This window comes from Convolutriloba macropyga, unplaced genomic scaffold, assembly GCF_964194025.1.
Source record: "Convolutriloba macropyga unplaced genomic scaffold, txConMacr16.3 SCAFFOLD_1853, whole genome shotgun sequence".
Lineage (NCBI taxonomy): Eukaryota > Metazoa > Xenacoelomorpha > Acoela > Convolutidae > Convolutriloba > Convolutriloba macropyga.
Genome location: NW_027451556.1, coordinates 1,930 through 12,500, shown reverse-complemented (window position 1 = coordinate 12,500; position 10,571 = coordinate 1,930). Strand labels below are relative to the sequence as shown.

Sequence of the window (10,571 nt, the reverse complement as noted above, 5' to 3'; positions counted from 1 at the left end):
CATGTCTCTTCACTTGTTTTCAACTGCTCATTCGGGGGTCCTCTCACATAGTACATTATGGCGAAGTGATTGAAAAACTCCAAGAGTCAGTTACAACGACCAGCGCAATCTAATTGTTTCAAATTCTACGAAAAAGTTACCAAATGTCAACATGATGACGACACAGGATGTTCAAACTGAAACTGATATTTTGCCTACTTGTACGATTGATAGATTTTATAGTATTTATAATGATGGTGTGTACGGCGAGCTTTGCAAAATACTTGATATATTAAATAGTGGCGGTGGTTGTTGGCTTGATGATAATAGTTTGATTTTGATAAGTTTTAATATGCAATCGAAATCTTTCAATTAACAATTTTGTTCTTTTTTTTGAAGAAGGAATTGGGCAAGAAAGTTAATTGAAAAATATTAGAGCATATGACAAGCAAAGCGTAGCAAATCATTATCGTTCATAATCAACATCAATGATTATTCGTAACCAAACATCACGTGCTCAATGTAAATCCAGAGTGTTTTGATTTTTGATTTTGAATTGGCTTAAGTTTGAGTTTTTTAGTTACTTCTTTGTAAAATTTTACCAGACGGCAATACAAAAATTGGTAGTATTGTATCGGGATTCCAGCTCATCTGCCAATTAAACATTGTTTTCGAGAAACAAAAGAACCATACAATGACTTCCCCTGCAAGTTGCGACGGTGAAGCATTGACAATGATAAATACTTCTCTTGTTAACTTTGAGAAGTACCGTATTTCGTCACTATCAATTTGTGGAGCAGGTGATAATCGAGTTTTTGGTCACCTTTCGTTCCGAATTAACATAAAATGTTGAGCTTCTTTCACTGCAGGTGTTTTTATTAGAGTTTTCTCAATTTCCGTCAAAACATAATCCGCTACTGTCATTTTTCTAAAGTACAGGTTAGCTTCAATTCGTTTACCTTTAAAATGTTTGTTGAACTCGGAGATATCAACAAAATCATTCGTAGAACTTTTAACAGAAATTCGCAAAGTGACACTACTAAGTAAGTGTTTATCACAAGTTAAAATGTCACTCGCCGGCTTTACAGTAAAAAGGTTTTACTTGCAGTTAGCTACAAGAGCTTTTCTGGCCTCTACGTCGTCCGCGCGACCGTCGGTGCTGTCAATTTTAGCTGGCCAGTCTTCGTAATAACATCTCTGACAAACTAGCCATGTGTTTTTTGCAATTTTTCCTGACGAAAATTCTTTTTCAAAGAATGCTTTATGCGCCTAGTTTTGTTTCAACACAATTAACAGATACAGTGCATTCTGAAAGAAAAATTTAGTGCATTGTTGCTTAAGTATGTCACGTCTGTATTTGCAGCGTCAGTGCCTGTCCGTAAGTCACCGTCGTTGTTTCGGGAGATTTTACACTTAACATCATGGAGAAGTTTTTGTAAATCTATGCTGTCACCAAAAACTTCAAACTCATGCATTAGACAGTACGAAGAACATGATATTCCGGCTTTCTGAATAAATGCATTGCCAAAGGTAACAAACAGAGGTTGTTTTTCAAACAAATCAATTATGGTGTGAGTTGCCTCTGCGGGGAGCAATAACTTTGAACTTTAGAAACGAAATTCGACCGATTTCTTGTCGCTGGCTTCTTCTTACGAATGCCATGATTTTCACTAGTTTTCAATTTACGCATTTTATTTGTTTTTGAACCTACCACTTGTTTTCTTGCAGTTCTTTGTACAGTAGATTTTATTGCTTGTTTTGTAGAATTTTTCTTTGTAACTACCTCTACCAGATCAGGAGCAGCTTGAACAATTAATTCACGTCCAGCTACAGGCCAAAAAATTTTCGTGCAATTGGCAATGTGGCCCTGCCAAAACCTGCTGCTAAGACCCCAAAACCACTGTCTCGTTGTTGGTCCTGAAAATTATGGTGAACCTGATTGCTGTTGATAGTAGGCTTCCATCTAGTCGAATTTTTTTCAATTTAAAGTCAAAATAACTTTTCCTGTTCCAGCGAATGGAACTCATTATCCGGTTTCTCTCTGCATTTGAATTTCAACTGACTGGAAATTTTTTGATAATAACTTTTTGTATTCCATGTCGCTGAAAAAAAATCTGTGTGTTGGCTCTATTCCGCAGGGACTACCGTTTTTTATTGTTGCTTTGACTCGAATAAGAGGAGCTTACGTATTTATATTCATTTAGGTTAACTAACTCAAAATAAAAATCAGTTGGTTCCCTGCAGACAAGTCGATAAGATAGTCACCGGCAAAGATTTTTTCTTCGTCATCTGCCATGGTGACATTTTCAAAAGTGTCTAACATCTAGTATCCAATATGATAACCCGACCCATCAAGAATGCCGTTGAAACCTAGTATGATTGGAATTTCATTATACGAAAAAGTAATTCCATCGTTTTTTACAGAAAAGTGGAACAAAACTTCATTGATTTTGTTATATTGATAGTCAAAATGAAATAATCCGGAAGCTGTTTTTACGGATCTCAAAAGATGGTCAACTTTTTCATAGGAACAAATTCCAATGATACGTCTTTCTCCTCAGCATAGTCTGGGTAGTGCATAAAATGGAAAATTTTTCTCATAAAATCTAAGGCCTTCAGATGAAAATATCTTTAAATCGTTTTTGTTCACTTGATTTGTTTTTGCCGGGAAAAAAGTTTCACTTATTGCAATTCGCCAATCCCCCTCCAAATTAATTTCTTAATTGAAATAATTTTTGAATGAGGAGAATATGTTTTCAGGCAAAACATTCTTAGTGTCTGATGAAACTATGTGAACCGTGAATTCATTCATGTTTTTGTTATTTCACTACTATTGTCTCTAAAACCAAATCTAATTCGTGAAATATTGCTTTGACTGGCTCCTGAGGTGCGTCAATGAGACTATAAGTATGGGGATTGGTTGTAGGTATATGGTAAATCTCAAAATTTTTGTTGGTAAATGTTTGCGTATTTCCTTTTCTAAGAGGAAGATCCGCTTTTGATAATCGCACAATATCCCCAACGTAAAACTTTGGTCCACAAACTAGTGTTGCTGACGCTCTAAAAGTTAATGATAGCAAGTAATGAACATCTTTCTTGGTCACTTTATTCGGCGCCAATCTTGTTACACTGTTGACTCTAGAGTTAAGGGTTTGTTCAAAGCTCTGCAATTGATTGATATACGAGTATGTCCATTTGTCCTCCAAAAAACTGTATAACAAATTCTTGAGCGATCATAGAATTCGTTCTGCAAAGGCAGTTTTTTCTCCCTAAGAGTTTTATCAACTTCAATCTCTGGTTTTCTGACACAGAGTGCTGAAAAAGCCCTTAAACTCCAGCATCTGTACCAGCATCTTGTACCAGCATCTACCCAAAATTTTTTAGGTCACTTGTTTTTTTATCATTTTTTATGCATCGGCTGTTGTTGTGGCGTACTTTGATTTCAGTGGCTCGAAACGTAGATAACATGAGTAACAATGAACCGCAAACAACAAGTATTCTACATCGTTATCTTTTGCTAACTTAACCACATGAACCAAGTCTATCAACCAAATTTTGTTTATATCGTAGGCAATAACTTCCAATGTTGGAAACTCTTTTCTATTTTTCATATCACTCTACTTGGTTTCAAAATTGTGCTCTTTTGTAGGTTTCTTACGCTTCCGTATGCTGCGGGACCTTTCGTATATTTTAACTTTAGCAGTTTTTTCTTCATCGTCGAAAGACTCCCGGTTTTTCTCCTACTCCTGAATTCTGTCTTCCTTTGAAATTTCAAAACCACTTCCCGACGTCCGAGGATTCGTCTTTTTTAGTAATTGACTCTTTTCTTTCTGCTAGATTCTCTTTGGTGAAATAGTTTGCCCTTTCTTTTTTTTGTTTGGCAACTCCTTTAGTTCTTTTCCGAATCGCAAATTTAGCATTGCTATTGATGACCTCGTCTTTTTTAAGATTAAAACCTCAAGAATCTTAAAATAATCTGGATTACTTAGTTTTTTAGTTGGTTGCTGCAAATCTTTGAGAAAAGTGGGAACACTTATTCCTGTCGCCGTTCCATCAACAATGAAATTTTCTTTTTCGTCTTTAACAATCTTTTTTGACTCTTTAATGAGGTTAACAAGTTTCTGGTAAATTTTGCTAGCGCTAGCACTTAAAGATGTTGAAGAATTGTGTTCGCATGTTTTTTTGACAACTCAGTGGGATCAGTTGTTTCACTTGTATTTAAAATTTCTTGGCACTCTTTTAAAGTGTTTTCATTTGGTCGCATACGGCTCAAAAACGAAAATTGATCTTCGGTATGCTGAACTCTGGGATCATTTAGAACTTTTGAGGAATATGGTTGCTATTTCATAAACTGATTTTTGGGAATCAAAAACTCTTCAGCTTTTGACATGGTTCAACTCAAATGGATGAAACAAAAATTATTAATGAGTTGACTCAGTTCGAAAACGATTTTTGTTAGTAAAAGCGCTCGTCGTTTATCCATTGATGACTTTTACTTGAGAACAATTTCAAATGTGGGTCTGTATTTTTCTAAGTATCTTACTTTCACTCTAACTTGACATTGTGAAGACATTGTGAAGACATTGAAATATAATCAGTATAACATTACTATCACAACTACGCACGTATTTCCTCAACTGTTTTGGTTGCAAATGCACAATTTGCTTCAGTATAGATATTTATTTCTTTATCATCGTTTAGAGGGGGTGCTTCGGCTTCAAATGATGGAAGATAGAACACCGTAGGAGCTGGTTCAGTAATATTTGAACAGTATCGTAAATAAGCAAAAGTTTTTGGAACAAGATCGATAAGCAAATGCCCAAATGATTCTTTCATTCCCAATTGATATCTATGTTCTATGTTTTAAAGATTTAACAAGGTCTAACAGCTTGCCTAAGAATTCTACTTGTTGAATATCGCGGGCTGATTTGAATAAATTGATGTGTGTTGTGTTCAAGTCTATTGTACGAGACCACTTGGTCTGGTGATAAAAATTGTGCTTTATGTAATTAACATTAATGCTTTTGTGACGCCCTGCAGTGGCCTACTTAAAAAATTCTTTGTCTTTAAAAGCTCTTTCGTACGAGTCGTCGATAACCAAAGTCAGTTTTCAAGGATATTCAAAAATTCTAAATTGGAAATTACTTTCTACTTTCTGAAAATAACTTAAAGCTTTTGCTCCATTTTGATGTATATTTGTTGTATTTCCCGGTATAAAAATATAATGAGGTTAAATTTCGGGTAAAATGTGTTTCCACTCACTTTTTGAAAATCAACTCTGTTTTTGCCACAACCTGAATGCCCTACAACGGCCGTGAATACACTATCTTGCGTAGATATAATTTTGTTCATAGTCTTGGATTTGGTAAAATGTATCCAGCTAAACTTGGCAATATGGCTATCCAAACTGAAGTTCCTGCATGATTTGGTTTTAACACGGTCAATTTAACAATACACAGGGATCTTAGCAGTAGTATAACAAACACTTGCAAAAGACATACAAATTCTGACCGTGGCAAAGTTGTTTGGTTTCAAAATTTCCAAGAAGATATGCTACTACGTTCTTTAAAATATTTTTCGTTTACAACAGCGTCAACTTAATCAACTATTACTTGCTCCATCTCAACACAAAATGAAAATTTGCTAAAAGAGTATAAATTGGATTTCAATCCACATAAAACAACTCATAGCAATTGAACTCAGTTAGAAAGTCTTTCATATGAAACATAAAGCACTCAGAGAGTCTCTCAGTTTTTTCCTCAATGAAAAATTTTGTGCACTCTTTCTTCCTTCTCAAAGTGTTGAATCTCTTTTGGCAATGAAGGATCGTTTTTGTCGATTTCCTCAACAACAGGGTGCTTCGACATCAGTAAGAATTTCGGAGGACAGACTCTGGTTTGAGGTTCTGACATCCTGCTTTCTCCACTGAAGAAAAGGTTCAACATAATATACTAAATGAGTGAATGAGCGAAGTTCGTCTTCAGTCAGCAACAATTTAACTTCTCTCTATAAAAACTGGTTTCCTGTTTTATGGTTTCGCCTTTGGAAACTGAAAGACTCATGTTCCCGTCCCCCGTAAACAAGACACAAAATGTTTTAATCGGTGACAGGGGTGCCTCCGTTTTCTTTCATTCCTCTCTCGTCGGTTAACCAGTTTAAATAGGAAAAGTGGTTTTTCTTTTGCACAATGTTTGTTGAAATTGTTTTTGCCCTCTGATTGATTTTGACAATTTTGTGTAAAATAATTCACAGATATCGAAGGACACTCAAGTGAAATCAGATCAATATTAAAAAAGAATTCAAGCAACTCTGACCTTCTCCGCTCCCTCAACGTAAAATATTGCACCCCAATTCCGCTATCGAACGCTTTGAGTTATTTGTTTAAGATAAATTTAGGGACAGTTTCCTCTGTTCCAATCAATACCGTGAAAATTTTTACTCAACCAACTGAAAGATTTCTTTTGCTCAGTTGGTAAATCACTATAACTCGTTGCTTGTAAAAATGACACGCACTCAAGGTAGTCCTCAGTACAAATACCAAACTCTTTAATAATACATTTTCTTTTCTGTGACGAAAACCTTCAACGTCTAACACAAACGTTTTGCTGCTAAACATTCCAATAAGTGAAAAATTGAGGAATGGAATGTTTTTATGTTTAAGCAGAATATTATTCCCAACAAATGCCCGTGAAAACAGTTGCTGCTTTTCCACGGAAGCATATAAAAATATCCAGGTCCTTGGTAATATGTTAGTATTGGAAACCACCTGCGTCATGTAAAATAGCGTTCAAACGTGAATTTTTGATACCTTTAGATCCTTGTCGAGATACGAATTGTCGTTGCCAATTAGACCTCCATACGGACTCAATTTGGAGCAATATCTTGATCAAAGCAGTCCAACTCACTAGAGTATCCACGAAATAGTTTAATCTTACTGATTTTTCAGGATAAAATGGAGAAAAGGATAAGCATTTCTCCTGAAAGTTTTTCCAACAGTTCCTACAAACAACTGATTGAGCAACACGCATGCCGATTCTTTTTTACTTACCAAACTGCAACCGAACAAAGTTTTATATGGTTTCCTCTTTACAATCTAAACCATTTATTATTTACAATCCTTAAACAACGAGGCAATAAGTTTTTGTCATTCTAATAATAGCGACAGACTAAATTGAAATCAAGTTTTAAATTTTATAATTTTAACCACTAAGAACCACTAGACATAAGGTTAAAATTCAGAATTTGTTTCTTTCTGAATGGCTAACATAAAAAATCAAAATTATATCCAACTATTAAACTCTACGTGACAAGTAAAGTTTTGAGCTATTCTTAGAAGCAAAAAGCTTGAACATGTAGGAAAAATAATCCAACACAAACAATCATTTCTTTTGATTCTTGCATACTGTTTGATTGCTCATAAAATCCAAGTTTTTGCTCTACAATTGAAAATAAAAATTGTTTGCAAACATTTTTCACATGTCTTTTTTCATTTCTTTTTCTCTTTTTCTCTATTGTCGACAAATTAACTATTCTCAAAACTTAATTTCAAATCGCAGCCACAAAAAAAACTGTTATAGCACAGTTTATATAGATTGATACTCAATTCTTAAGTCTTAGAACAAATGGTTTTGTCTTTTGTTATAAGAAAAAATCTTACCAAAAATTTCCACGATTTGATAAACTACCGCAACAATTCTTGAACAACAACATTGTCCTCAAAATTTGAACATGTCTCCGGTGGCAATTTTTCTGAAAGAAGAGGCCAATCTCAATACAATGGCATGAGAAACTTACAAAAAAGAAAAAGTTGTTATTGTTGAACAAGAGTTGCGGTACAATGAGTGGATTACAATTAATCACATGGCGCTACCAACTCTAATTTTCGACTACATCCAATCAACTAGATTTGAAAAGGCGCTGTTGAAATGAGCACAATACACGATCCATCGTGTTACCAGCTGTTTAAGAGAATTTCTGTTCAATCCGGAGAAGATAGATGAAAATGTGACGAAAATTCCTTAAGACTATGATATCAAGGAGACTTCTCTATACAAAAATCAGGAGAGCAATTGAAGGGACCTCGAAATTATCGATGGTTTTTGGCGGCTTCCAACCGGCCTCGAAAGTCCAGACATTATAACTCAGCCATATTCTCCTCCACCAGACTCAACGCCAACTGTCTCAATTCCCGAGGTAGCGGAAGTCTCCAAAACTGCCATCCGCCTTCTTGAGAAGCCACCAGTGAGCCTTTGCTTTGTTCAAAAGAAACGAAAGCTTGATATCAACTTCTAGAACGCAAAAAAAACAGTGTTTTCTTTTATTTTTGAGTTGTTCTGGTGTTGAAATTATTTTGTTAGTGTCTTCGTTCCGTGTTATTTAGCCCAACATTTCTTTCTTTTTTATTCTCAACGCACATTGTTCCGCTTGAAATTGAATTGTTGCTTCCAATGTAGTTTTAATTTATGCACAGTAAACAGTATAAAAAATCCATTGAACATGCGATATCCTGATAAATATCTATCTAAACTTGAGACGACGACATACTATTTTCTTTTTAAACACAAAGTCAAACTTGTGATCATACCTTGTTTATAATAATAAAACACCACGTGTTCAAACATTTGCAATACAGTAAAAAAAACTTAAACTCAACTGACCAATCAGAGAAGCTAAGACAACCACACTGAATTGATTATAGTAATAAAAAACACATGTTGGCACATGTAGTAGACACAATACTTCTTCAAAGTAAAATTAATCATAAGCCAGCTTTCAAAACCAATAAGAGGATTCCAGATTGGATAACAATAGACGAACATTGTAGACATACAGCTAGAGTTATTGTTAGTGCTATGAAACTAATAGGAGAAAAAAAACAAAACAGGAAAATTGTTTACTCAAGTAAAGAAAAAATAGAATTTCATTCAAAAACAAAGTGTTTAGTTTTTTTATATAAGGGAAAAAGACTGCTCATTCTATCATTTTGCCTAAATTACACAATAAGGTTCAGATGGACATCAGTTTCTCGCGTTAAAATTTAGTCGTTTTTATAAGTTCCCCCAAATTTTACATTATATTACGTGTTCACATTTTCATTATCCACCAAACGCCTTGTGTTACACAATTTACCGGCCTACACTTGTTGTCATTCACAATGGAAAACAATTTTTGCATAATTTAATTGCTTTTTTGTGGAAGTTCCTTGCGTAAAATTGTCCAAAAATAACAATTTGTACTCTAGAAAATACACAATTGTTTCCTCGATTTTTAACTCTGCCGTCATTTAAACCTGGTATACGAATTGATTTACCGCACACTTTCAAAAGCATTTTCAGTACTTCTTTGGAACATTTCACATAGTTTTGAGATTTTATTTTGTTCATTTCATATGTATATTTCTAACTTAGTCTCAGCAAAGTTGCATTTTTCACCTCTGCCCACACTTACTAATCTTGGATAACGTATGCTCAATAAAACTATCAAAAATCAGATTTTGGGTCGAAACCATCAAAAAGAGATTGACACAAAGAAACGGTAAGTCAGTTTTGTGTCTTTTAAAACCCATGAATAGTCTTTTTGACTAAAAAATGGTTTAAGCATTTTTAAACTTTAAAATAAATATTACGGACACCAGAAATTACAAAATCTGTTCAAGTTTTACAATAAAACCACAAAACTGTAAAAATTTAACAAGATTTCATCTCCCGCACAAAATAGCTGGAAAAATCAAGTTTTTCTCACCGAATAAATTTGGAAAAAATTTGTCAAGTTTTTCTCACCGTACAAAATTGACAAGAATCATACAAGTTTTTGTCCTCCCCGGCACAAATCGAGAAAATGTTTACAAGCTTTGTCCCTCCGGCGAGTTTGAGAGAAATAATAGAAATAAGCAGCACGATTCGTCACGGATTGACGTCCCCCAGTGACAAAACATAATGCACGATTCTTCACGGGGACGTCCCCCGTGACAATATGTGCATTTTAGAATACTACTAATTTAATTGAACTTTACCGCTCCTTCGCAATATTGGCGCCTGCGCTTCAATAATAGCGAATCAATGCAATTCCAAACTCAACAGTGAAATTATAAATGCATAACAAGCGAAATTCTAGCAACATTCTATCGAGGTCAAATTGATTTGTTGACTTTTGTCAACATTTATATTTAGTAATTTTTATAGGCACGTGATTATCATACATGAAGTGAAACTCAAACCGGAACTACCCAAATATCACAGGAAATTATTATTGCTACGTACTCTTGGATTACCAAATCGAATCTTTTTTTACAATCAAATTGACCTCAAATTGAGTACGAAATACCGCATCTGGTATGCTAATTTCAGTTTGCGTTATTCGTACCAAATAAGAGAGTGCAGTGTAGTCAGAGAATCTTACAACATAGTTATCTCTATCTATTCAACTGTTCAGAATTGAATAGAAAAGTGGTATAAACCGAGCGTAGGTTATCTGTCATCTTGTGTTGTTTCGGTAAAACATCTTAACTTTTAAACAGTTTGACCAAATTTGATTAGTTGAAAAGGGATTTGACTGTGATATTCTCAATATTTTCTTCAAAGAAACAAAGTTCC

The 10,571-nt window shown here is 34.5% G+C and overlaps 1 protein-coding gene across 1 annotated transcript in view; it reads right to left on the bottom strand.

Annotated features, from left to right (window-relative positions):
• The window catches only part of LOC142356786 (uncharacterized), a 26,467-nt gene extending 26,411 nt beyond the window's left edge, over nucleotides 1–56 (bottom strand). The window contains exon 1 of the mRNA XM_075408579.1: nucleotides 14–56. Within this exon, the coding sequence (XP_075264694.1) occupies nucleotides 14–56 (43 nt within the window). The remainder of the gene's footprint in view (nucleotides 1–13) is intronic.
• Between the last annotated feature and the right edge of the window lie 10,515 nt (nucleotides 57–10,571).